Genomic DNA, 26167 nt, shown 5'->3' on the forward strand with positions numbered 1-26167 from the left:
CGAGGCGGGTGGCCCAGGCAGTCGTCGTCGAGACGATGGCAAAAGTCGTGATGTTTCGAAACAGATAACAAATGCAGAAACGCACTCTTGGCTCCTCTGTCCGTCGCGTCGCCAGTCCGCCACGCTGCAGTCGGACAGGGTCGTCGCATACGTCGGGGGCGTTGTCTCCCCCCTTTCTCTTCGTTTGTCGTTTATCGTTTGTCTCTTGTCTGCTGGTCTTTCGCCCGTCGTCTTCTCGTCGATTGTCGTTGTTTGTTTTCTTCTCCTCGTTTGTTTTCTTTCGCCTTCGCCTTCGTCTCCTTGGCAGTCGTCGGCCGCAGAGTCGCCTGTGGTGTGCAAAAAAAAGTACAGAGTGCTGACAGTCGTTACGCCAGTCTTCTGTCTGCTCGGCCTCTCATGGCACGCCCTCCTGGGTTCGTTTCTGGCACGGTGTCTCGACGGGTGGAGGTGATGGGCTGAAACAGGATTAGCACATCTCAAACCCCTGACGTCCTGGCGGACCTGGCGTGCATCTTTTGCCTTTGGAGGGCAGTTACAGAGTGGCTCGAGTGGGTAGCAGCTTCTTCTTTCTGTCTCCTTCTTTCCCTTCTTTTCTTCTTTTCGTCTCTCTCGGTCTTTCCTTTTGCAGCGTTCGTCGTGCCTTCCCCCTGAACACGGGCCCATCAGGGGCGGTTTTCCGAACTGAGCAGCAGCTGCCCGTGCTTCGCGCTAGTCCTAAACAGGCCATACTTGCCGTTTCTACGCAAGCTGCATACAGTGTGAAGCAATGTGACGTCCCCTAGGCTATGGCAAGTCAGCTTGTGCAATGGCCCAGAATACCGGCACTACAGGGGCCCAGCCTCTCACAGGCCCTCCCCTGGACGGTTAAAAGTGCACGTTTGTAAGATAGCATGCAGCCCGCCCTGCATAAATAGCTGGGCTTGTGACACACTCTATCTGAAAAGGTTGCCGCAGCAAAGCGTGTTGATTACTTTGTGACGTTCGGTCTCTGTTACAATCGCACGTCAGTACGAAATACTCTGTCTAGAATTGTGCTTCGGCTTCGCAGACATCAATGGCCGTGAAATTGCGATGGTCTTTTTGCTGCGTTTGTCCCTCGCTAGAGACAGTGTTAATATACAAAGCCGGACACTGTTTTTACTGCGTTCTGTATGCCGTATCTTAGTGATGCTCGTATTAAGCGTAGTCGCGTAGCACCGTGGCGGGCCGGCAACACACCTATGCCTGCTGTTCTCGGGGTCGGTGACGCTGTAAAATTGCACCTAATCAAAGCTGCCCCCCAAATAGCACCAACATACCCCGCCAAAAGGGCCATACAGAGAATGCCCACCACCAATGATGGCCCCTTAACATACGATTATGAGAAGCAGTGGGCAGCGCTAGCTCTCAGCGCTAACGGCCAGGCTTTGGCTTTTGGATCAGCCGTTGGGCAGGCACACATTCCCCAGTATTTGGGATCGTCGTAAAAGGGGTCCGAAAGGGCGGGAAACACGACGGAGTACGGAGTATGGAGTACTGGACATCAATGTCGACGAAAAGGTTGAGAGGGAGGGTGACGAACAGCCAGATTCAGGGAGTCGTAAGTCGTACGGTCTTCAATACTCCAATTGGAGATCACGTGTCAATTCCAGACCAGCTTCCGCCCATTGTATATTGCTGTGTGTGCTGTGTGCGCTGCGTGCGGACCTCTGACCGTTCCGGCGATGACGGCATACATTGAGAGGTTCGTATTAATCTGCAAAAATTCAAAAGAAATTCACAACCGAAAAGAGTTCCGTGCTCTGTTGTTATACAGACGTTGGGACTCATTTGGTCCAAGTCAATATGGCCGGCCGTCTGAGGCTCACCTTCCAAAAGTGGCTTGTCAGTGGCTTATGTGCGGTCCGGATAGCCTACAGTGTAATTAGCTAGGCCACAGCGGTCCTGGCCTTGCCACAAAGCATCGTAAGATAATACTTCGTCTCGGATCGACTTCTGTCTCTGCGCCGACAACCTCAACTCGACCACGACGATAGCGTGTCGACCTCACACGGCCTTCAACGAAGAAGGGCTGCACCCAGGGGCATACTCGACAGGGGCTTCCCTTTCACGAATCTGCCAACCAAGACGCTTCCCCCTCCCCGGCGTCGTCTTTGACGGCATCCTCAGATCACTTGGCACCGCGTATATCTCGGGCGCCTTGCGCCTTGCGCATCCCGACTCGGTGTTTCGCCTTCCGGCTCCCGGCTTCTGGCGCTTCTACCTTCTGCCCGTTGACGAGTACATGTTGCCAAAATGGGTGCTACATTATCAGTCGTCAAGGTATGTGTCCGCGATCATGTCGACCACCCCATGCGTATGCCGTGTCTAACCTCTCCTCGTCTTCTGCAGACCCTCTTCCTTCCCGCCATCATCGCCCTCCTCGTCTTCGTCCTCTTCTCCTTTGTCATCGTCCCCATCTGGCAGCACTACCGCAACCGCTACAGCCACTACCTGCCCATCGACACTCTCTCGAGCCAGACGCTCTCGCTGCGCGACCGCATGCAGGCGTCTGTGAGCCACTTTTTCTCGCGAGCCACAACCACCACCTCGTGGCGCGACCGCGTAGCCGCCAACGGCGGCGACACCGGAATTGGGGGCCGTTTGCGCGGCCTCTTCGGTCGACGGAACAGCCCCAGTCGCGCGGGCGGCAGCCACAGCCGGGACAACAGCCTGCGCAGCGACGAGCTGCTGTCCGACGACGAGGAGCTGAGCCTCCACCTGCACGACCCGGCGCGCGGCATTGAGCTCGGCGAGGTCGGCGAGGAGCTCGGCACGATGCGGGCCAACAGCGGCGCGGGCCGCCGGCAACACGAGCTGCCACGAGGCGGTGCGGCCGTCTACGATGCGCCACGACTCAGCAGAGAGTAGGTTGACCCTCTTGTGGGTCTCACGTTGCGAAGAGGGTCTCTCGTTGTGTATACCGAATGCGTGTGTACCTACTAACGCGTACAGGCTGGAACAGGGCTTCATGGACGACAGCGACGATGACGAGCCGCCGAGGCGATAGGCCTTTGTGGGCAGTGGCAGAACGGGGAGAGGCCCCGAGACGTCTCTTTTGTATTATTTCCCTTGCTGTTTGTTTGCTGTATCACCACGCCCCCCGACATATATTTGGACAAGCATTTTCAGCCATTCCAGCGACTGTAGTTTTAACTGGGCGGGGTTACCTGATTTCAAAGTTTAGACGTTCTTCTATTGCATGCATACCTTTACTCATCATCAGAAACATGTGCAGGCCGTGCCGTAAAGCAAGCCATATATGAGAGACAATGCTGACGTTTGCACTAAACATAACGCAAAAACACAGGCAGCCCAGAGGCGAGATGTAGAACGGCTGCAAATGGCATAGCGTGAGACCATGAAAAAAGGCGATTGTTTTGGACCACAAGCAGAATAGTACGACTTACACCTGGGAACAAAATGGACGGCGGCCTGAGGTGCAACAAACGAAACTCGATACGGCAACGCACCAGCACGAACACATGCACCGCACACCCAGGCGCATCCCTGCAGGCCTGCATTCATCGTGTCCGCATCTCTATCTTTGACTCAACGGGACACGGCAGCCTGTTGCTTCCACACACTTCCTTCCTGGCGTGTGTCTGTTACGGCGCACTCTGACTGGCCGTCGTTCCTCCCCCCAACAAAGCAAGCAGCTCTCTCGTCAAATCACGCACATTTGTGTGCATGCCAGCTGAGGGGGTTCTTTGCTCGCACCTCCCGTTAGGCAGACGCGCCTTGTGTGGGCAGAATCGCGCAGGCAGTCCTACAAGGCGACAGACGGGCACGGCGATGGTCGCCGGTCGGCGTCCGGTCCAGGACTTGAAAATTCTCAAAAATAGGAAACTAAAATAAAAGCTACACTGGGAAGACGGATAGGGCGCGTGGTGCGATACGAACATTGCATCTCGTACTCGGTCGAAGAGCCACAGCCGTGGGCGTTGCGACAAGGCTGACAACTGCGCAGATAAGTGGGTGGTGCCTGCCCCGGTCGACTCAAGCGGCCAGACTCGTAGCTTCCCCGATTCCGTCCGTCGTATCATCTGCTCTTTCCTACTTTATTGTCATTCCTTCTGTCTCTTTAATCCCTCCAACTCTTCTTTCTCTTGTGTTCCTCCTTTCCTCATTTTCCTCATACACATAGCGTACGGAATCACAATCTTCCCCCGTTTCGACACACACGTGTGGTGCTCCACACCACCTGTGTACAAGGCTTTCCGCAAGACAAGCTCTGCCACGACAGGTCCTTGTGCTCCCATTCCGGCGGTCGCATAATTGAGCTTCGCCCCTCCCCGGCGCCGCGTTACTTTTACTCCCGTCTCTCGTTGCGCTGCCCGATACTTTACATTCTAGCCTGGCCGTTGGCTCCATATCTCAAGCCCTGTGGGTAACCATCGACTAGTCGACTTACACGTCTTAACGTCGACCAGGTCTAACGACGACACGAGAAAAGACGGCATCAATGCTGTCTACCACCGATCTACTCGCATCTCCACACCATAGCTACATCTACATCTACAGCTCTCAAACCACATATACGTCTACACAAAATGCCTACATTCAGCCACATACGCAACCGCTACGGTACGCTGCCAAAGCTGCATGCCAAGGGCGGTAGCTCACGCGGCGACCTCAGAGCCAACCAACCAAAGCCACGACAGTCAGAGGACACTCCCACGCCGACTGAACCTTGTCCCATTTGCCTCGAGGTTGTTGGCTTGCCCGCCGTCGATGGCTCTGTCGAGTCATGGTCGATTCTTCCATGCGGTCACCGTTTCGGCAGTTACTGCGTAAAGGCCTGGCTTGGCACCGGCCCAAGTCCTTCCTGTCCTTATTGCAAAAGCCCGATGCTGCATAGCTGTGGCCACCCGACTTTGCCCCGACGTACGCGCCCTCCAGTGTCAGACCCGACCGACATTCAGATAGGTGATGACCGAGTTCCGGGCAGCCCAAAGCCTAGAGCGCCTGTTGTTGAGCAGGAAGCACCACACGTACAGGAAGTCGATGAGGCCCTGCCCCTTGGCCAGGCCAATGAGCCTCACAGCATCGACAACGAGAGCGACAACAAGGCCATCGACCGGAACAATGCAGACGACAACCAGGAGGGTCAGGGGCCAGGCCAAGCGGAAGCAAAGAACGACGCTCGAGTTGCTGCTCAGCATGTCCCGTCGTCTCCGGGTGGCATCCAACGACCCCCTCCAGACGAACCCGGTCCGGACAACAACGACGAAGCGGACGTCGTGCAAGAGCCAGTGGCGGCACCAGAGGCAGAGAATATCGCACCACCCGCAATTGTGGCTGCACCTCAGCAACAACATGTACCAACACTCGCTGTCGAGGTTGCACCAGCTGAACCTGATGCAGCACAACCAGCTCAGCAACCCGAAGCGCAGCCGACACCACCGGCTGCAGCCCCGGTTGTTGCACCGGACGAACCCTTCTCATTGGTCGAGTTCGATGACTATGATCTCATGGTCCGGATTATCCGCAGGAGTCCAAATCGGATGCCAATGTTCATGACCATGGCCTATCCAGAGACTGTGAATCTGGAAATTCCGTGTGCCTTCTGTTACATGGGAATCGAATATAATCGCCACCTTCTCAGGCTGAGGGTTCATGACATGGACCCTCGTGACCGCCCGAGTCGAATTCCCGGCAAGAAACTCGTCGTCACGGGTGCGAAGCACTTGACGCACCACAGCCACACTGCGTATCGCGCGATCCGCGCGCATATCGGCAACAATCGACACAGATACGCACAGCCCACCGCGGACGAGAAACAGACAGTTGATGCGTACGTGGAGGCGTGCAAAGAGGCACACGACATGGACTTTGGGCCGTGGTGGGCACAACAACCACCAAAGTCCGATCCAGCCATGGATGTGCCGCAAAACAACCCTAGTATTTGGGGACAACACTAAGCCCTATGTCCTCGTTTGATTCTTTTTTATTTTGCTTGGCGCGTGTTTATTCCAATGCTTTGAGCTTTCTTTTACCTTTTCGTTTTCTTGTTCATTTTTTGCAGTAGCAAAATCTTGGCTCTCCTTTTATTATTTCCTTTTTTTTCCTTTTTTTTTTCAAGTTGCGTACCACTTTTCAAGTTGAGCAGACATATATCTTTCTAATACGGCTTTTTATTATCATTTATTTCATCAGCGAATATATATATATATCTCTCTTCAAAAAAACGACTTTTCGGTTTGTTTTACTTTGTGACATCAAATTGCAAGCCTCGCTCGACACAGCTTGATGCCTTGACATGAGGCTTCCCAGCTTTCTCTGTGGGGCATGGCTAGACAGCGCTTCCTAACAAGGTAATTTGCTTGTTAGTGGTCCATTCCTGCGTTGAAGACGCCCTGGACAGATTCGCCCCGCATTTCCCAGCGTGCTCCATTGTCGCGACATTTTTCCAACGCGTCCGACTCGCTTCGAGGCTCTCGGTCGGACAGCAGATACGATACAGCGACGCCGCATCGACAGCCCCTGTGCCCCCGACATCAGCTGCCTTGCCGACACGATGAAGTTCAGGGCGGAGCTGCGGAACATCCGGACGTTTACAAGTGAGTTCCCGTGCTGAACCCACCCCTTGCCTCCAGCTGTCTCGTCCTTTCCACCTAACCTCGCCAGAACTGGTCGCCGCCCTCAGTGCTCTCGACAAGATCGTCTGGGTCCACCTGGAGGATGATCTGGTCCGCTTTATTGTGATCCCGGACCGGGGGTCACAGGTCTGGTCGACGTTTGCGCGCGACTTCTTCTTTGACCCGGACGCCCATTTCTTGCTGCAGTCGCTCAACGCCGGCAACGCCATCGACCTCGAGATTACGCTCGCGTCCCTACAGCGCGCCCTGCGGTCGGCGCTCAACAGCACCGACGCCGTGCTGCGGCTCACCAAGCGCGACAATGTGCCGACGCTGTCCATGACGATCCATACCGTGACCAACCCGCGCGGGCTCGGCGCCTTTGGGTTTGGGCCGATTGGCCAGGGCGGCGGCGGCGGCGGCGGCGGTGCGTCTGGTGCACACCAGCGTTTCCGGGAGAGCACGTTTGGCAGCACCTTTGACGACGCCGCCACCAGCGGGCGCGACGAGACACTGGACCTGCTGGCCAAGCGCGAGCGCGAAAAGGTCGTGGTGCAGGACATGCCGGTGCGGGTGATTTCGCCGCAGGCCATGAACAACGTCATCGAACCTGCGGTGCCCGAGTCCGACGTCAACATTGTGCTGCCACCGCTCCTGCAGCTCAAGGCCGTCTCGGACCGCTTCACGAAGCTGGCACACACGACATCGGGCGGCGGCGGCGGCGGCAGCAGCAGTGGTCTTGGGCTGGCGCCTGTCGCATTCTCGTCTACGGCTGGTGGTGGTGGTGGTGGTGGTGGCGGAATGAGCAACAACACCGGCGGCGGCGGCGGTGCCGGACCGAAACTGGAGATCAGCGCCAACATGTACGGCATGCTGCGGCTGCGGCTTGTGACGGACACGCTCAGCGTCGAGACGGTGTGGAACGACCTCGAAAACCCGCGGATGAACGAGGACGCGCTGCCGGTGCCGCTCGAAGAGCACCCCAGCACACGGTACCGCGAGGCCGGGCCGGACAAGTTTGCGACGGTGCGCGTGGACGGCCGCGACTGGAGCCGGGTGCTGAGCGTGGGCCGCCTGGACGGGCGCGTGATTGCGTGCGTGGTGGACGGCACGGCGCTGATCCTGCACGTGTACGTGTCACAGCCAGACGACCCAGACGACCCAGACGAGGCGAGCTCGATTACGGTACGTTTTGTTGCGCCCTCGACGGTCCTCGCATCATGCGAACGGGACCATTGTCTTTGCTAACCAACGCGTGTTTCCAGTACTACGTGTCGTCGTACAGCACATGATGCGAGGGACGACTGCATTTGCGTTATTGAGGCGTTGGGACGGCGAGGGAATTTGTCTGGTTCTATAGGAGTTCGAACTGGCGTTGACATGATTTCAATGGGGAATACTTTTCAACAAACCAAATGGCATTTCAAGATATAAACGGCCACTGTAGCGACGGTCCAAACTACGCAGTTCAGTATTTCTGCGTTTTGTGAGCGTTTCTCCCGTTTCTCCGTAACTGCCTCACATAAACAGACGAGAGACGGAACGGACTTGCCAAGTGCTGCTTCCTTGCCCGGCCGCTACTGCCCCGAACCAGGGCGACAACGGCCGGCAGGTGGTACAGATCCACTTTTCCCCACATCGTCCTTGTGTCTCTCCATTTTGTTGTCAAGTCTCTCTCTTCAAGCTCAACCTTCACCACTACCGCCTTATGCCCTTATGCCCACGATATGCAGGCACAACTAGCTCGCGGGACTGGCCTGATTTGGCGTCGACCCGCCTGCTCGACGGCCTTCACAGGCTACCAGCGATGGAGTATAATTTAGCCGCCAATCAGATCACCTCTGAGACACGGCGCTCCTAGGAAAACAACAGAATGACACCAAAGAAGACGGGAGATGGGGACGACAAACGAGCTCCCCCGATCTGGAATGATCCACAAGAAACCCCAACTCTGCCGGGTAATGTGCAAAGCGTCTACAGGTCATGGCTGGCACATAAATCCCACACGCCGGGATATGTCGTCGAGCGAGATATGGCATTAATGTGAAATGTCTGTTGTCTTTTTGTCTTTTACCTTTTGCCTTTTTGCGACTTCTGCAAACTTCTTAGGCAACTTACATTCTCACTCTGCCGTGTGTTTCAGTTCTGCTCTGTCTATCCCGCCACAACGTCCACATCCGTTTTCGGGACACGGTACACCGGTGGGATCGTTCTCGAAACGGCTGTAAAGCCGTGTTGCCTGTGACTCTGTCTCTCGCCCCATTAACTTGTCCACTTGCCGTGAACCCTCGACGTCTCCGCCAAGTCTCGTCTCGTCTTGTCCGTCTCCCTCTCCTCTCAAACCACCGTTGCTGTGTACTTGTCACACCCCTCATTTCTCCTCCACAATGTCGCAGACCGGCCTCGTCCTCGGCTACAATGCCATCCACCCTTTTGGCCAGGTTGACCTGAGCAAAGGCGACCGCGCCTCCGTCCAAGCGCTGCTGCGCGCCCTGCTCGATCCGCTGGAGCCGTTTTTCTCGCCCACCAAAGCCCGCATCCGCTGTCCCGGCGGCACGGCCGTCCGCTTCGACCAGACTGCGTCCGAGGTGGAGGGCTTCAGCCGCCCGCTCTGGGGACTTGCGTGTCTGCTTGCCGGCGGCGGCGACTACCGCGGCACGCAGTGGTGGGTCGACGGCCTGAAAGCCGGCACGGACCCGGAGAGCCCCGAGTTCTGGGGGTTCGCGCACGACAACGACCAGCGCATGGTTGAGATGTGTCCGCTGGGCTTTGCGCTGGCGGTGGCGCCCGTGTTCTGGAACGCGTTGGACGCCCGCGCGCGTGCCAACCTGGAAGCCTGGCTCGGCCATTCGGTCAACGAGAAGACCATGCCCGACACCAACTGGCTGTGGTTCCGCGTGTTTGCCAACCTCGGCCTCAAGACGAACGGCGGCGCGTTCTCGCAGGCGCGCCTCGAGAGCGACATCCGCCACCTCGACACCTTTTACCGCGGCGGCGGCTGGTCCAACGACGGGCCCGGCGACGTCCACCAGATGGACTACTACTCGTCGTCGTTTGCCATACAATTTTTGCAGCTGCTGTACGCCAAGCTTGCCGGCGACGACGATCCGGAGCACGCGGCCGAGTTCAAGCGGCGCGCGCAAGAGTGCGCCCTCGACCTGGCCCATTACTACGACGCCGAGGGGCGATCGATTCCCTTTGGCCGCAGCGTGGGCTACCGCTTCGCCATGGTGTCCTTTTGGGGTGCGTTGGCGTACGCCGACGTCGAGCTGCCGGCGCCGCTGACGTGGGGCAAGGTCAAGGGCATCGTCCTGCGGCATCTGCGGTACTGGCAGACGCAAAACGACATGTGGAGTTCGTCGGGCACGCTGACTGTTGGGTACTCGTATCCCAACATGTATGTACGTGGCCTCTATTTGTCCTCCTTTTGTCCTCCATTTGTCCTCCACTTGTCCGCCATGGTTATGGTCATGTGTGAGATTCTGTCCTAACTATTCATAGATAGCCGAAAATTACAACAGCCCGGGCAGTCCGGTACGTTCTTCCCCCGAAACGTGTCCCTTTACCAGCATACCCCACTAACAGTGTAGTACTGGGCGTGCCTTGCGTTCATCTGCCTTGCCGTCCCCGAGACACACCCGTTCTGGACGTCGGCCGAGGAGGACCACTGGCCTTCGCTGCCGCTCGTCAAGCCGCTGGTCCACCCGGGTCACATTATGAGCAACCACGGCGGCCACTGCATGCTGCTCTCGTCGGGCCAGGCCTGCAGCTACCCCATGAAGGGCACCCACGCCAAGTACGGCGGCTTCGCCTACAGCAGCGCGTTCGGCTACTCCGTGCCGCCCGGTCTGTTTACCCTCGAACAATACGCCCTGGCCTCCCAACTCGGCTTCTCCGACGATGGTGGCGAGTACTGGAAGACGCGCCGGCTGTCGTCGTATGCGGCCATTGAGACCCGCGACGACGGGCCCGTGCTGGTCTCCGTGTGGGCGCCGTTTTCCGATGTCACGGTGCGCACCATTCTCGTGCCGCCCACCGACGCCGCACCCAACTGGCACCTCCGCATCCACCGCATTGCCGTTAAAGCAGGCCCGGCCGACCGCGCCATCATGACGGCCGACGGTGCCTTTGCGATCCACAACGAAAACGCCCAGGACGGCCGCTACCTGGGCTTGTACGACGCCGCTACGGGCGAGGGCACCCGGCCGAAGATTGTCGGCAACTACGACACTCTGACGCCCGACGGCTGGGCCCGCGGCCACGAGGGCGCCTTTGCCGTCTGCCGCGACGCCGGTGCGGTCGGGATTCGCGCGCTGGAGGCCGCCAGCGCAACGGGCGCCAAGGCCCGCGAGGCCAACCTCGTCAATGCCGAGCCCAACTCCAACCTCATCCACAGCCGCACCGTCATCCCCACATTGCAGCACACGCTGCAGAGCGGCCAGACGGCCTGGTACGTGACGGCAGTCTACGCCAAACCTGCCGGGCCGCGCGTGGCCGTCGAGTCGTTCCTGGACGGCTGGGGGTCGCCGCCGGCCCTGCCTGCCTGGCTGCAGGCCGAAATTGCAGAGAACAAGGCGTGAGAAGACATATAGGCTGTTAAGGAAATATTGCAGCTCTGGTTCTTATAGATAGCAGCACTCCATATGACTGCATGATAATAAATGCTTGTTGAAAATATTTCGTGGACGCTTTTATTTGGTATTGGGCTTTTCGATACCAGCAGAAGAGATGAGCCAAGGAACGGAAATTCAAAAAAAAATAAAATAAAAATAAAAATAAAAGAAAATAAATAGAAAATGTACTCTCACATTGTAGATACCTCACCCGCTCTTTCCTCGTGTTTGGGCAACGTCTTTCCGTGTACGTCAGTGTCGAGACAAGGCTGCCGATTGTTCCTTCCACTAAAATCCGGTTTCAGGGGTAAACTCGAGCCTTCTGGTCGCTGCCGCTTTCAGCGATGTGGCGCTAACAATGCCCTTGCACCTTCCTTAGTTCAGCACCTTCCCGTCCCCACTTGGATGCTCGGACCACATCCTCCCTGAAAAGGCAAGTCCACACCTTCCACGTTGCCTTGCGGTGTGTTGGCAGCTGCTTCGACCCCATTCGCACAACGTCCCTCTTTCGTCACCACCACAACATTTACCTCGACGACACGGCCCACGCCCCCGAACAGAGCACGTTCAAGCAACTCACTTAGACGACGGGCATTATTCGACCTAGGAACAAGCTTCACACGCACGTGCAAGCCCCCTCCGCGTGTCGTCGCGCCGCGGCAGCCCTGTCCTCGTGCCCTCCTCCCCTTTTGCGCGCCTCGACTCGCGATGCCTCCTGCGGCATAAGCCAGCCTTTTCTCCCTACTGCTGTTCTCCTCCAGCTTGCATACACGCCAGCTGCACGCACCGCCCGTCTCCCGGCTACGGCCACCGGCAGCCACGATGGCGCGGTCCGACCCCTTTCTCCCCGTGTCGCCGGCCCAGGTCAAAGTCCTCGTGCTGCCCGTCGGCCCTGTGCATCGCGACCGTTTTGCCTCCTTTCTCGACCGGCTCAAGAGCGAATATGCCGTCCAGCTGCGCGACGTCAGTGCCGACCGCCGGCCCAACCGGAGTTTGTCACCCCGTGTCTCTGCTGCTCCCGGCGTGTCTGCACCCCGTTGTACTAACGTCACGACTACTAGACATGTTCAGCCCTCTCGCGTTCCCCGACGGCTACATCTTTTACGACCTGACCACGCACGTTCCCCAGCCCTCCCACCTGGCCCTGTGCCCCTTTGACCTTTATCGCGAGCCCCTCGTCATCCTCGCCCTCGCCGACGGCGCCGCCATCAAGAACGTTGTTTTTGGCAGCAAGCGGCAGTCGGCCGCGGGGCGCTCGATCGAGGAACGCAACATCCGCACGCTGTACCAAGAGCTCGAGGAGCTGCGCGACACCTATACCAAAGTCCTCGTGCACCGCGTGCTCATCTTCGACTACGAGCCGTCGCCCGATGCGCCCATTCCCATGCCCGACGAGGGCATGGCCACGGTGCCGCCGCTCTCGAAATCCAAGCGCACAACCATGAAGGCCGTCATGGCCGACGTGTCGTCGCTGCTGCTGGCCGAGATGAACACGCTGGCGCGCTCCTTTGACGCCATGTCCTACATCGAGTCGCCCGGCCAGGCCATGGGCTCCGTCTTCCGGCCCCCCAACGGCAACAGCGGCGGCGACGACGGCAGCAGCGCCATGGCCTCGCGGCGCAACTCGCAGTTTGCGCTGCCCCTACATCGGTCCAGCTCCGTCGGCAGTGGCGTGTCCGCCGCCGACCGCAGCCAGGCGCGCATGTCCATGCCCGTGCCGTTCAAGGGCGGTTCGCCGTTTGGCTCGGGCAGTGCTGGGTCGACCCCGGGGCGGCCCTCGACGCCCGTCCGCAGTGCCAGTGGCCTCTCGGGGCCGGCCACCACCTTTGACGACATTGCAGGCAGCGGCAGCGGCGATAACGCGAGTGCATTGTCGAGCCCCGACCGCGCCACGTCGCCCCACGACCTGGGCGACGGCTACCGCAGCCAGAGCCAGGACCGCATCTCCGTGCAAGGGTTCGGCCCCGGCGGCCTCAACGAGCGCTGGCGGAACAAGGGCAAGAGCCGCGTGACCATTGTGGTGGCCTCGCTGTACCTGCAGGCGGGCCGCTGGACGGACGCCCTGAAAGAGCTGATTGAGGGCGCCACCGTGTCGCGCTCCATCAACGACCACCTGTGGCACGGCAAGGCGCTCGAGCTGATTGTCGTGTGCCTGCTGCTGCTGTCTTGGGCCGACATTGAGTTTCAGGTGCCCAGCGTGTGTCTCCCGCCGCCCGAAAAGGGCTCGGCCGCGCAGGCCGCCGCGCAGGCGCTCGAAGCCGCCGCCGAAAAGGCCCGGCCCAACCAGCCCAAGTGGCTGCGCAACCTCCAGCAGATCCTGCCCGACCTGCTGGACCGCATCCTGGGCCTGTACACGCGCATCTCGGGCGAGCAGTTGCCTCCACTGCCGCTGGCCGAGGCCACCATCCGCTTCTGCAACATTCTGACGGCGCTGCACGTGGCGGATGGCGCGCTCGACCGCCGGTTCCTGGAGATGGCCGTCGAGGGCAAGTACGACGGCAGCCCCGCGCCCCTTGTGCCGCACTTGTCGGTGACGCCCAGCCGCGCTCTCATCACGACAACCCTCTTCCGCGCCTTTCCCTCGTCCGTCACCGAACTGCTCACGACCATCGACCGCATTGTGATTCTGAGCGGCATCGCCGCCGTCCTGGGCCGCCTGGGCTACCGGCGTAAGAAGGCCATGGTGGTGCGCGAGCTCCTGTCCGTGCTGATTGGTGGCCTTGTCGAGGCACGGACACGCGGCGCCGCCGAGGTCGGCATCCACCCGGCCGCCGGCCTGGTGACGCAGAACGGCGGCCTGCCGCCGCCGTCGGGCCACGCCAACGGGGCGGCGGCCCTGGACTTGGCCGAAGGCGACATTGAGTCGGGTGTCGAGGCCTTCCTCGGCATGCTGCTGAAGACGTATGGTGTCGTGGAGTTTGAGCCTTCCGCCGCCCCTGCAGGCACACCAGGAGCCGAGGGCAGCGGCGCGGGCAGTGGCGCGGGCAGCAGCACCCCCGACGACTCGGACGCGGCCGTCGTGGCACGCATCCGCGAGCAGGCCACGGCCCGCCTGTTTGGCATGCCCGGCAACAAGCTCAACCTGTTGCGGGCCTGCATCAACTTCTCGGAAGCGCTGCCCGACTTTGCCGGCGTGCTCAAGTTCTCGAGTGACCTGCTGCGGACGGCCGGCAGCGGCATTGCGCCGGGCCAGCGCCGCGACGACGCCGCACCGACCATCACCAAGGACGAGCAGGTCCGGCTGGTGACCAACATTGCCAAGACATCCAACCTGTCCCGACGACTGGCGCTGGGCGACCACCTGGCCGCCGAGTACTGGGACGAATTCTTGGTGCGTGGCGTCAAGCTTGAGCCGGTGCCGGCGGCCTGCCAGCCGATTGCGCACACGCGGAGCGAGCTGCCCGGCAAGGCGGCGGCCGCACGAACGTCCCAGGACGTCGACCCTTTTATCCACAACTCGTTCCTCAAGCCGTCGGAAAAGGCCATTGTCGAGCAGATCCTGGTTGCACAGGAGCCGGCCACGTTCAAGCTGACGCTCCAAAACCCGTACGACATTGAGGTGGAGATTGAAAGCATCCGCATCGAGACGGACGGCGTCGACTTTGAGGCGTACGCGGACAGCGCGTTTCTGGGTCCGTACCGCACGCAGATTGTCAAGGTGTCTGGCATGCCGCAGGCGGCCGGGTCGCTGCACGTTACGGGCGCCGTTGTTCGCGTCCGCGGCTGCCGCGAGCGGCGGTTCCCAGTCTTCACACAACCATGGGCGCCCGACCGGCCCGACAAGATCAAGCACATTGGTATGGCTCTGTTTGAGGGCCAGCGGCCGGAACCGCCCCAAGGAGCAGCCGCGCCCCCGTCACCCACAAGTACGGGCCTGCAGCTGGCCACGGGCCCGCCGCTCAAGGCCGAGCGCCTGTCGCTCAATGTCATCCCTGCACAACCCATGGTGGTCGTCATGTCGACTACGCTGCCGCAGTCGTCGGTGATGGTGCTGGAGGGCGAGCGGCAGGTGTTTTCGGTGACGCTCAAGAACCTGTCCGCCACGACGCCCGTCGATTTCCTGCTGTTCTCCTTCCAGGACTCGACACAGGCGTCCATCCAGGCGGCACTCAGCAACCGCGACGCGTCGCCCGCCGAGCTCTACGAGTACGAGTTGATTCTGGCCAAGAAGCAGGCGCTGCGGCTCAAGTCTACGACGGCCACATCCAAAGCCGCGACGCGCTACATTGGCCCCGGCGCGACGGCTACGTTTGACTTTGAGATTCTGGGCAAGCCGGGCCTGACGAGCGGGACGATCCAGGTTGACTACGCCCATCTGGGGACGGCTGCGTCGTCCGGGGCCGGCGCGGCGGCAGACGAGGTTGAGGTGGCCGCCAAGTTTTACACGCGGCAGGTGTCGCTGCACCTCACCGTGACGGTCAATGCGAGCATCGAGATTGCGCGCATGGACGTGCTGCCCCTGCACGGCACCATCCCGCAGCCGATGTGGGACCGCTACCGCGCGGCACTGCCGGGCGCGGGCGCGTCCGCGTCGATGACGGATTCCACCACCAGAGACAAGTACTGCCTGCTGCTGCTCGACCTGCGCAACGCGTGGCCGAGCCAGATGCGGGTCGAGCTGGGCGCCGAAGACGGCATGGTGGTGACGGAGCACATTTTGCCGGGCAACACGAGCCGCGTCATCGTGCCCCTCAAACGCATCTACCTCGAAGACCCGCACGCGTCGATCCCGGCCCTCAACCCGGCGCGCCAGCGGCAGTTTGTGGTCAGCACGGGCAAGATCTCGCCCGACATGGAGCGGGCGAGCCGCGAGGCGTTTTGGTACCGCGAGAAGATTCTAGACGCACTGCACGGGACCTGGACAACGGCCACGTCGCCGTCGGCCGGTAGCGACGGTGGTGGTGCGCGCGCTGCGGCCCAGCGCCGCGGCAACGTCGAGCTGCGCAGCATGCGCCTGACGGCGCGCATGATTGAGGCCGTCAAGGTCGACGAGGTGGGCATTGACGTGGCCGTTGAAGCCAAGACGAAAACAAAGACCAAGACAAAAACAAAGACGACCCGCGTGGTGCACGTCGACGAGTTTGTGCAGCTGCGCGTGCGCGTCACCAACCGCACGGCCCAGCCGCTGTACCCGACGCTGCGGCTGATGCCCGCGCTCTGCCACCGGCCGCTCAACGTGGCGCTCGACTTTACACGCAAGTTTGCGTGGAACGGCGCGCTGCAGCAGACGCTGCCGCTGCTGGGCCCGCGGGCGACGACCGAGGTGCGGCTGGGCGTGACGGCACTGTGCCGGGGCGAGTTTGAGGTGACGGCGTCGGTGGAGGAGACGCGGCTGTGGGTGCCCAAGCCAGAGGGACGAGAGCGCAGTGGAGAAGCCAGTGGGGATGGGGCAACCAGCGAAAAGCAAAAGGAGAGACGGCCACGGTCCAACACGGAGACGCTGTTGCGGGACACGATGCTGGGCCCACGGGAGCGGCGGATCTGGCACTCGCGGACGCCGTGCCACTTTGTCGTTGTGGACCCGCCACGGGGCAAGGAGGCGTGACGGCTGGACGGCGAGTCGCGGGTGATGAGCTACAACGTACCCAAAGCGACGTGACGTTGAAACGGTTTGTACATAATCGCGATCGAGAAACGATACTTGATGCTACGGTATAGTAGATGTACAGATATGCAATGATTAACTGTACACCTCTGTGTCATGTCATTCGTCATAGCAAGTAGGCAATATTAAAATAACGACGAGGTCGACACTCGTATAGCCCGTGCTCCGAGCCCGTCGTGTTCTATGATGATCCATTGTAAGTCGAATTAATGTGGAAGTACGATACATGTCCGGTGGCGGCTCAATAGGGAAGGTAGGAGCACGGAAGCCGAGGCTTAGCGCCCGAAGGTAGCCGATCCCAGCGGGCTGGTTCCGCAACGGTCTCGACCATGGCCTAAAAGTCCGCTGTTGTGGTAGGAGCGGTATGTCCATTAACGTCCACTAACACCTAACGGTTACGGCCAAAGGAGAAAATTTTGTGGCGGGCAAAATCGATATAGAAAAAGACTGAAAAAAAGGGCGTCGCCGAGTCTTTATGCTACATCTGTCCTGAGCTGGCATTCCAGGCACATTCAATTGGCCCTGGACTTTGTCATAAAAAGCACAAAAAGGCACAAAAAAACACAATCAGCACAATCAGCACAATGGCCTGTTTTGTTGTGTTTTGTGCGCAGTAACACGCATCATCACCACCTTACACGGGAATAAACGATCTGTGCTGACTCGTTTCTTTATTGTCGTTGCCGCTTCGCGGTTCCACGCTGCCCTGCCAACCACACCCATGGCCACATCCATTGTGGGCGGCTCATCGCCGTCTCGCCCGAGGATCCTGTTCCTCGACGCCTACGACTCGTTCTCCAACAACATCACGGCCCTCCTCGCCACGCTGCTCGGCGCCGACGTCCATGTCCTGCCCATTGACGCACCGCTGGACCGGGACGCCTTTTGCGCCGAGCTTGCCTGCTATGATGCCATCGTCTGCGGGCCGGGACCCGGGTCGCCCAACTGCCCGGCCGACATTGGCCTCATGAAACACGTGTGGGCGGCCCATACCCATGATGCGAACTCGACAGCGACGCACAGCACACCCGCGCTCGGCATCTGCCTGGGCTTCCAAAGCCTGGTGCTGGCCCACGGTGGCCGGATCCGGCGGCTACGCTCGGGCGGTCTGCACGGCATGGTGCGGCCTGTCGAGGTCAACGAGCGGGCGGCCGACATCTTTTCGGGCGTGGCAGCCCCGTTTCGCGCCACGCTGTACCACAGTCTCGGCGCCGACGTGGGACAAGACGACATTGCCGACGTGGACTGGCCGACGGCGCGGTGGATGCTGTCCACGCCCAAGGGCGACCTGGTGCCGCTGGCCTGGGTGGACGAAAGGGAGGATACATCGCTGGGCGGCACGTCCAGCGAGCGGCTGCTGATGGGCGTGCGTCATCGGTCGCTGCCGTTCTGGGGTCTGCAGTACCACCCCGAGTCCGTGTGTACCGATGCGGCGAGCCACACCGTGCTGGTCAACTGGTTCCGGGCAGCGCTGACGTGGAACGTCGAGCACGGCCGTGTCCGGGCGGAGCCGTCAACGGCACTCGCCTCGCGTGGCGGTGGCCTGGCTGCACATCAGGCAACGCGGCCGAGTCTTTTGTCTCTGCAGCCATCAGTGCTGGGGGAAGCGACCAGACACGCAACGAACGGCCGTGGCGCAAACGGGACGAATGGACGTGGAATGACCATGCTGGATGCCCTGCGCCACCAGACGCCCAGCCGTTTCGTCTCGCAAACAATCCCGCTGCCGAGCCATGTGGAGGTGCCGGACATTGTGGAGGCACTGCAGGTTGGCCGGGTGGACGGCAGCGAGCCAGAACAGATGATCTTGGACTCGGCCAGCGCGGCGTCGGGGACGAACCACACGCAAACCGAAGACACAGTGGGCGACGATGACACGGCCAACGACGAGGCCATCCGCGGTCGTTTCAGCATCATCGCCCTCGATGTAGGCGCCGCGCTGCGGATCGAGTACCGCACGGGCGACCGTTTTGCGTCCATTCGGCTGCCACACACGTCGACCGACACCGTCAACATCCCGCTGCAGGAGACACAGACCATCTGGCAGCTTCTGGCCGAGGTGCACGAGAGTCGTCGTCTTCCCCAGGAGGACGTGGCTGCCGCCACCCACAGCAGGGCCAGCCCCTTCCTCGGCGGTTTCATGGGGTACGTTTCGTACGAGCAGGGCCTGGGTGACATTGGTGTCCCGCTGCCGGGTGCGGGCGACGAGGGTGGTGGCCGTGGCCACAACCGACCCGACGTTTGTTTTGCTTGGGTGACGAAGAGCATTGTTGTGGACCACGTGCTCGGTGTTGTTCACGTGCAGCATCTCGAGGCAGGTGCGACTCATGCCAACGGGACGAATGGAGTCAGTGGCGTCCGTGGTGCAAATGGTGCAAAATGCACCGACGGCAGGAGCAACGCAAACGGCCAAAATGGGAAGGCGCAATCCTCTTGGGTCGAGGGCGTGGCTGCACAACTGCAGACGTTAAAGCAATGGCAGTCGTCCGCTCGAACGTTTGCCATACCAACGTCCATTCCAGCGTCGCCCATGCTCCCTCGCGTAGTTCACACCCAACTGCCCGACGTCCAGGCCTACGAAGACAAGGTCCGCGCCTGCCAGGAACACATTGCCGCCGGCGACGCCTACGAGTTGTGTCTGACCGACGAGACGCGCATTGCCACGGCATCGCCTGCCGCTTCTTCGTGTTCGTCGTCCTCGGCCTGGAACTACTACCGCTTGCTGCGCAAGAAGAACCCGGCGCCCTTTGCGTCCTTCCTCCGCCTCGGCGGCGCCACGCTCGTGAGCAGCTCGCCGGAACGCTTTCTCTGCTTCTCGCCCCGGATGGACGACGACGGCAAGACCGACGGCTCCTGTGCCGGCACCAGCACGCTCTGCTCGATGCGTCCCATGAAGGGCACCGTGCGCCGTTCTGCCGCGGTGGCCACGCTCGCGCAGGCGGAGGCGCTGCTGCACGTTCCCAAGGAAGAGGCCGAGAACCTCATGATTGTCGACCTCGTGCGCCACGACCTGCACGGCGTCTGCGGGCCGGGCCACGTCACAGTGCCGCGGCTGCTGCAGGTCGAGCCGTACGGCCACGTCTTCCAGATGGTGACGGTCGTGGAGGGCGCGCTCGCAGCCCAACGGGGCTACACGGGCCTGGACGTCCTCGCCGCGAGCCTGCCGCCGGGCAGCATGACGGGCGCGCCCAAGAAGCGGAGCTGCGCTCTGCTGCGGGCGCTGGAAGAGCGGCCGCCGTCGCCGCGGAGCGGCGCAGCCGGCGCGGCCCCTGGCGAGCGCAGCCTGTACTCGGGCGTTGTCGGCTACCTCTGTGTCTCTGGCCGCGGCGACTGGAGCGTGACGATCCGCAGTCTGTTCCGGTGGGACGACGAGACGACGTTTGTCGACAACAGCAGCGACGGCGACAATGGATCCGGGGCGGAAACGACGCGGCAGGATGTGTGGCACATTGGTGCGGGCGGTGCGGTGACGATCCTGAGCACGCCCGAGGGCGAGCGGGACGAAATGTTTGTCAAGCTGTCACGGCCGCTGAGCATTTTCGAGTAAGGCTACGCGACGTAAGCACAGTACAATTTCAAGTGGGGGAACACACTCAACGTGTGATTCTCACACGGCGCTTCAATGCCAGGCAAGGCGTTTTGTTTCAATTTTATTTTTGGGCATAGAAGGGATACCACCTCAACGGCATAGACGATACCCCTACATACAATGTAATATACCTTGAGCGAAATAGAGTAACAAGTTTGAAGTACGAGGTACAGACTCATGGCTGGTTTCATTGGTTACTTTTTGTGTGTGCATTAACAACAATAGCCAACAGAGAGAATCCCGCAGACATAAGAAAGTGAAATAAGACGAAGATATGGCCTAGGAAAGATGAAGTGACAATGCGAATGACCCGATCCGAACGCCCAGATGGGAACATCAGTAATATTACACAAAACAGCCCCCACGCCAGCAGACAAGAGGAAAAAGGAAAGCAAGAGCGGAACATGCAAATAGTAAAGATGGAAGCTAAACGACACAAATAGAAACAGGGGAATGCATCTGCAAACATGAACGAAAAGAATGTTTCGAGTATACACCGAGAAACACGCTCGCTTTGGTGGTAGTGGCCGCTGTCGGAGTTCGCGGTAGAAGACTACGGAGTGGTTCCGCTCAGAGGAGCCTTGTGAGGACGTGAAGCATCCGTCGTATGTCCTCCAGCTGGTCCTTGACGAATTCCTCGTCGCCACCTCGTTGTCACCCCGTCGTCGTTTAGAACTCCTGCTCCTCCTGGAAGAACATGCCGAAGCTGATAATGGTGCCGTAGATCAGCAGGCCGCCCACAATCGACATGGCCATTGCGCCCGTGCTGATCAGGCCCGCGTGCGCCAGCACCACGGGCAGCGCAATGCCCATCACCACAAAGAAGCCCGTGAAGAAGCGGCCGATGTCGAGGATCGCGGCGCCCGAGCTCTCGACAAAGTCGTCTGGGTTCGCACAGCGGCTGCAGATCCAGTTGGGCAGCGGCGCGATCACGTACGTCGCGACGACGAGCAGCGGGTAGTAGACATTGAAGAGGGCACAGGACAGGATGACCAGCAAGAAGCCGACGGCGAGGACAAAGGAGAGGGCAATAATCGTTTTGAGGCCGGCGGTTGTCATGTTGGAAGGCGGGCGAGTCGTTCGACAAAAGAGAGGGGATAGTATATCAAGTGTGTGTGAGAGTGTGTGAGAGCGTGCGAGAGCGTGCGAAAGCGTGCGAGAGACAGCGACAAGTCGGGCAAGGCAACCTTGAATAGTGTGATGCCGTTCGGGAGAGCCGGAGATCGACGTGGCTGGGGGACGCCGTAGGGAGAGACCGGGCGGCGGAGGAACAATGCAAGCGCAAGAGTACAATCGCAGAGTTGTATTTCGGCCTGAGCTCGAGCAGTGGAAGCGTAGGGCGATCGTGGGGCGTGGGCGGCAATTGGTTCAAAGTGGTGATGGTGGCAGGCGGCAAGATGACGATGGGGAAACAGGTCCGACACAGAAACACTCGCACAGCGGGCATTAGTGGGCCTTGGCGGTTGTGGCAGCCTTTCGTCCTGTTTCGGATTAGTCTATTTGGCAGGCGTATTCGTGGTAAGATATTGCCCTGGTCGCACCTACCTTACCTGTTTTCATGGGCAACAGCGAAGTGTGGCGCAACAGTGGCTGTGCGCACGGCCCACTCTTAGCCAGGAGCTTGTAATTCGTACTTGGCTGCACCACAGCACCCACCTATCGGAGCCCCAGCCAACCAGCAACAGCAAAGCACATACGAAAGCTCAAAGCTGCCTGCTTTCGCACCTACAGCCAGTAGCACTACAATCGACTGAATTCCCATCAACACCAAACCATCGCGACGACATTCTGCCTTCCACGCCCCGCCATTTTTGACATCACTCTTTGTGAATTCGCATTTACGGACACGTCGACGCTCGACTAGCTTCGCATTGTCATAGAACCGCTCCCATTAACCGCCGCCTTGACTCGAGGCCGTTCTTATTTGACCCCGACACACGTCCCTCCTCTCATCTCTGCTCTCCCTCGCCGCCACCATGTTCAGAAACAACTACGACAACGACTCGGTCACATTGTGCGTCTACGACTGATGCAATACCTTTGCACCTCCCAACCGCCCCCCATAGTCCACCGACACCTGCTGACACTGACACTGTATAGCTCCCCACAAGGCCGGATATTCCAAGTCGAGTATGCCGCCGAGGCCGTCAAGCAGGGCTCCGTCGTGGTGGGCATTGTCAGCAAGACGCACGCCGTCCTGGTCGCCGTCAAGCGCAATGCCGAGGAGCTGTCGTCGTACCAGAAGAAGCTGTTCCCCGTCGACGAGCACGCCGGCATCGCCATTGCCGGCCTGACGTCGGATGCCCGCGTCCTCTCCAACTTTATGAAGCAGCAGTGTCTCGGCCACCGCCTGACGTACGGGACCTCCATGCCGGTGCGGACGCTCGTCGACATGATTGCCGAAAAGGCCCAGCTCAACACCCAGCACTACGGCCGCCGGCCCTATGGCGTGGGCCTGCTGGTGGCCGGCGTCGACGACCGCGGGCCGCACCTCTTTGAGTTCCAGCCCAGCGGCATGACCGACGAGATGGTGGCGTTTGCGATTGGCGCGCGCTCTCAAATGGCCCGCACGTACCTCGAGAAGAACATTGCCGCCTTCGCCGACAGCGGCCGCGAGGCGCTCGTGCAGCACGGCCTGCGCGCGCTCAAGGAGAGCCTGGTGCAGGACCGCGAGCTGACGGTCGACAACACGAGCGTGGGTATTGTCGGCTTTGTGCCGGCCGCTGCCTCGGCCACGGGCGCGCGCGAGGTGGAGCCGTTCACGGTGTACGACGGCCAGGACGTCAAGGCGTGGCTCGACGCGGCGGCAGACGACAAGGCAGAAGGCGACGACGCGCCCGCACCAAGCGGCGGGGCCGAAGGCGAGATGGAGGTGGACCAGTAGGGCAATACCGTCGCTCGCCCGGTCGGCGAGATTTGTGGAATACACTAAAGCGGAGGCGTCGATGCGGCATCGACAGAGTGAGAACGAGCGAGAGGGAGCAGCGTGTGGACGATTCTCCTTTGACACACAAGCCACTTGTACTACTACAAACATACGACGCGCAAACGTTCCCATGAATGTGCCATACACGTGCTACGCAACAGCTAACCGTGTCACAAAAAGACCTATATGACCTATATTACCTATATTTAATGTGTTGAAACTAGGGAGACAATAACGTCCAACACACGGTGTAAACCAAATAAAGACGCCGTTCAAAGTCGACATAGGAAGAAGCGCTATTCAAGCATGCATAAATTCGTGAGGGCGGCAAGAGACACCAGAGAGACAGGAGAGACACACATGGCCGCCGTCTACTGCTTGTCCCACGACAGCTTCAGCACGGATGGCGCGACTTTGTAGTCCCGCAGCGCCAGGATGGCGTCCTCGGCCGTCTTGGCCTCGGCGATGATGCCCGAGTTGCCCTCCGAGATAAAGCCCTCGTCGACGCTCGTGCGGATCCACGCAAAGAGCCCGTCGTAGAACCCGTTGATGTTCAGCACGCACACGCCCTTGTTGTGGATGCCCAGCTGGTTCCACGTCGACGTCTCCAGCAGCTCCTCAAACGTGCCGTAGCCGCCGCTCAGCGCAATGAAGCCGCTGCCGGGACCGGCCTGCAGCACCTCCTGGGCCATGATGCGCTTGCGCGTGTGCATGTCCTTGACCACGGTCGTCTTGCCAAAGACCTCCTCGGCGGGAATGGCCAGGCCGTCGGTGCCGTCGGTGCCGTCGGCGGCCTTGGTCTCGGCCGCGCCATTGGCCTCGCTATTGGGCTCGCCGTTGGTGCTGTCGACGAGCTGCCGTGTGTCGCCGCCTTCTGCCTTGGCCTGGGCGGCGGCGGCGCGTGTGCGGGATGTGTAGTTGGGGTCCCGCTCGTACCGGACGAGAGCCTCAGGGATGATGCCGTGAACCGAGTCGGGGCCGGCCAGTGCGACCAGGGACCGGGCCAGCTCGCCCATCAGGCCGACCGTGCCGCCGCCGTATACTGAACGTCCGAAAGTTAGTGGGCCGGCTTCAAGTGCAAGAGACGGTCTTGGGAAAGTCACGACCTACCTAGGCCAATGTTGTTCTCGGCCATGACCCGAGCCAAGTCCCGCGCCGCCTGCATGTACACCGGGTTCTTGCCTGGGGACGAGCCACAGTACACGCAGATCTTGGTCTTCTTGGGGAGCGAAGGGTCGGCTACGTCGTCCACCGAAGTGACCTGTGACAGGTTCGAGTGCACAGTGGACGTTGCCGTCGGCGTCGACGTTCTGGACGCCGACGGCATGGGAGAGGCACCTCCGGACTCCATGGCGGGCGACATCTGTCAATTGGTGGTAAGGGATAGGGGGAAGCGAAGAGGGGTGGAGAGGGGGGTGGAATAGGAATGCTGTTGTCGATGCTGTCAACGTGGGCGCGAGAGAAGAGGAGAATAAAGGGTGACAATCTCTATAATGTAAAGAAAATAACGCAAAGAAAAATAATACGAGCCGAAAGGAGCAAATATCAATTCCAGGCAGGAGCAGAAACAGTGCCAAACACAAGACGGAAGGAGCTGATGGCTGGTGTTATAAATGGCAAAGGTACAGAAGCTCGTTGATGCACTGGCTCACCAAGCAAAAGGCCGATCGTAAGCGGGAGCCAATCACAGAGCCACGCGAGACGGTCCTCAGGTGCATTGGGGGGAAGGTCCAAGACAGGGCGATGACGGCGCCACGGCAGGAACGGCGACTGACTCAAATGACTCGAATTGGGGCACTCTGCGCCGAAAACAGCAAGAGCGGGTGGGGCGGGCGATTCGCTGGCATTGACGTGCCATAAAGGTATTTCTGAGAATTGTTCGAGATATCTTCACTTTCAGAGATGGAGAAAGCCAGCAACGGACTGTACATCAGGTGTTTACTGCTGGCAATGATCTTGCCATTTGTTGTAGCCGTTACGGTAAAGAATGCTGGATGGCTGTTATGACCAAAATGCGAAAAGTGCTCGTTGTGACGCCGCGTTGACTGAGTCACCAATTCGTATCTGTTTATCTTCTCACTTTGTCTTTATGGCCTCGTATCTCCCCATGGCCAACGCTTCAGCTGTCGGTTAGGGCAGCCACACAGCCAGGAGCACGTATACGGTGCGCAAGTGCGTATATGCGCTGGCAGGCGGAGACATGCGCTCGTGACCTCGACAGCCCCAAACGGCGTCCGCACTGCACGCACGGAAGGGACAGCTAATGCTCGGTGATCCGCCAAACAGGGCTGGCTTCCGTCGAGCAGCATCCGACACCCATTGTCCAGAAACAGCGATGCAGATGAGATGCAAGGGCATAAATACCCACTCCATCGATCCTTGCTCGATGCCAAGGTGGTGTTGACCAGCGCGTCTCCGGCTCACTATGCACGCTACTCAGTACCGTGTAGACGAGCACGCGACCTGGCATCGGGTCGCACAAACCCTGCTTGCTGGTGTAGGTATGTTGTACACAAACACAACATGAAACCGTATGTCGTGATAGTCGCTGTCAGTCGCTGTCAGTTGCTGCCACTCTTGGCCTGTAAGTGCGCTGCAAGGGCCTGAGCTTCAGCGCATATGCATCTTTACGTAATGCTGGTCGTGCACCCAGAGAGGGTCGTTGCTTCCCGCCGTGCGCCCAGCCGCAGCGTTGATTCGCCACCGAAGCTTCCAATTTAGGCAAGCACACCCACGCAACAGGCCTAGACGGAAATCGTCATTGAGGCCACGCTGCGCAGGAAAGACGGTTCGACGGCAAGCACGACGCGCTAGCAGACCCCATCCATAGCGTTC

The 26167-nt window shown here is 59.9% G+C and overlaps 9 protein-coding genes across 9 annotated transcripts; 7 read left to right on the plus strand and 2 right to left on the minus strand.

Moving 5' to 3' along the window:
• Nucleotides 1-2274: 2274 nt before the first annotated feature.
• SPSK_02730 (uncharacterized protein) lies at nt 2275-3028 on the plus strand (the record flags this gene model as incomplete). Its single annotated transcript, XM_016729597.1, has 2 exons — nt 2275-2885; nt 2974-3028. 2 exons carry the CDS (start codon nt 2275-2277, stop codon nt 3026-3028), a joined length of 666 nt encoding a protein of 221 aa, XP_016589296.1.
• A 1543-nt stretch (nt 3029-4571) lies between these two features.
• SPSK_02517 (uncharacterized protein) lies at nt 4572-5942 on the plus strand (the record flags this gene model as incomplete). Its single annotated transcript, XM_016729386.1, has 1 exon — nt 4572-5942. The coding sequence occupies one exon, from the start codon at nt 4572-4574 to the stop codon at nt 5940-5942; it is 1371 nt and encodes a 456-aa protein (XP_016589297.1).
• Nucleotides 5943-6538: 596 nt separating this feature from the next.
• Nucleotides 6539-7891, plus strand: SPSK_02527 (HUS1 checkpoint protein; the record flags this gene model as incomplete). The annotated part of the gene is made up of 3 exons (XM_016729396.1): nt 6539-6581; nt 6649-7784; nt 7865-7891. 3 exons carry the CDS (start codon nt 6539-6541, stop codon nt 7889-7891), a joined length of 1206 nt encoding a protein of 401 aa, XP_016589298.1.
• Nucleotides 7892-8986: 1095 nt separating this feature from the next.
• SPSK_02294 (uncharacterized protein) lies at nt 8987-11179 on the plus strand (the record flags this gene model as incomplete). The annotated part of the gene is made up of 3 exons (XM_016729166.1): nt 8987-10000; nt 10101-10133; nt 10190-11179. 3 exons carry the CDS (start codon nt 8987-8989, stop codon nt 11177-11179), a joined length of 2037 nt encoding a protein of 678 aa, XP_016589299.1.
• An 855-nt stretch (nt 11180-12034) lies between these two features.
• On the plus strand, nt 12035-16757 carry SPSK_02145 (hypercellular protein; the record flags this gene model as incomplete). Its single annotated transcript, XM_016729022.1, has 2 exons — nt 12035-12237; nt 12284-16757. 2 exons carry the CDS (start codon nt 12035-12037, stop codon nt 16755-16757), a joined length of 4677 nt encoding a protein of 1558 aa, XP_016589300.1.
• Nucleotides 16758-17538: 781 nt separating this feature from the next.
• Nucleotides 17539-20364, plus strand: SPSK_02216 (para-aminobenzoate synthetase; the record flags this gene model as incomplete). The annotated part of the gene is made up of 1 exon (XM_016729090.1): nt 17539-20364. One exon carries the CDS (start codon nt 17539-17541, stop codon nt 20362-20364), a length of 2826 nt encoding a protein of 941 aa, XP_016589301.1.
• A 711-nt stretch (nt 20365-21075) lies between these two features.
• On the minus strand, nt 21076-21465 carry SPSK_02830 (uncharacterized protein; the record flags this gene model as incomplete). The annotated part of the gene is made up of 1 exon (XM_016729693.1): nt 21076-21465. One exon carries the CDS (start codon nt 21463-21465, stop codon nt 21076-21078), a length of 390 nt encoding a protein of 129 aa, XP_016589302.1.
• Nucleotides 21466-22382: 917 nt separating this feature from the next.
• Nucleotides 22383-23290, plus strand: SPSK_02677 (20S proteasome subunit alpha 6; the record flags this gene model as incomplete). The annotated part of the gene is made up of 2 exons (XM_016729545.1): nt 22383-22420; nt 22507-23290. The coding sequence occupies 2 exons, from the start codon at nt 22383-22385 to the stop codon at nt 23288-23290; spliced, it is 822 nt and encodes a 273-aa protein (XP_016589303.1).
• A 413-nt stretch (nt 23291-23703) lies between these two features.
• On the minus strand, nt 23704-24695 carry SPSK_02649 (uncharacterized protein; the record flags this gene model as incomplete). Its single annotated transcript, XM_016729517.1, has 2 exons — nt 23704-24374; nt 24443-24695. The coding sequence occupies 2 exons, from the start codon at nt 24693-24695 to the stop codon at nt 23704-23706; spliced, it is 924 nt and encodes a 307-aa protein (XP_016589304.1).
• Between the last annotated feature and the right edge of the window lie 1472 nt (nt 24696-26167).

Source organism: Sporothrix schenckii (assembly GCF_000961545.1).
Source record: "Sporothrix schenckii 1099-18 chromosome Unknown Cont43, whole genome shotgun sequence".
In the NCBI taxonomy this organism is placed as follows: domain Eukaryota; kingdom Fungi; phylum Ascomycota; class Sordariomycetes; order Ophiostomatales; family Ophiostomataceae; genus Sporothrix; species Sporothrix schenckii.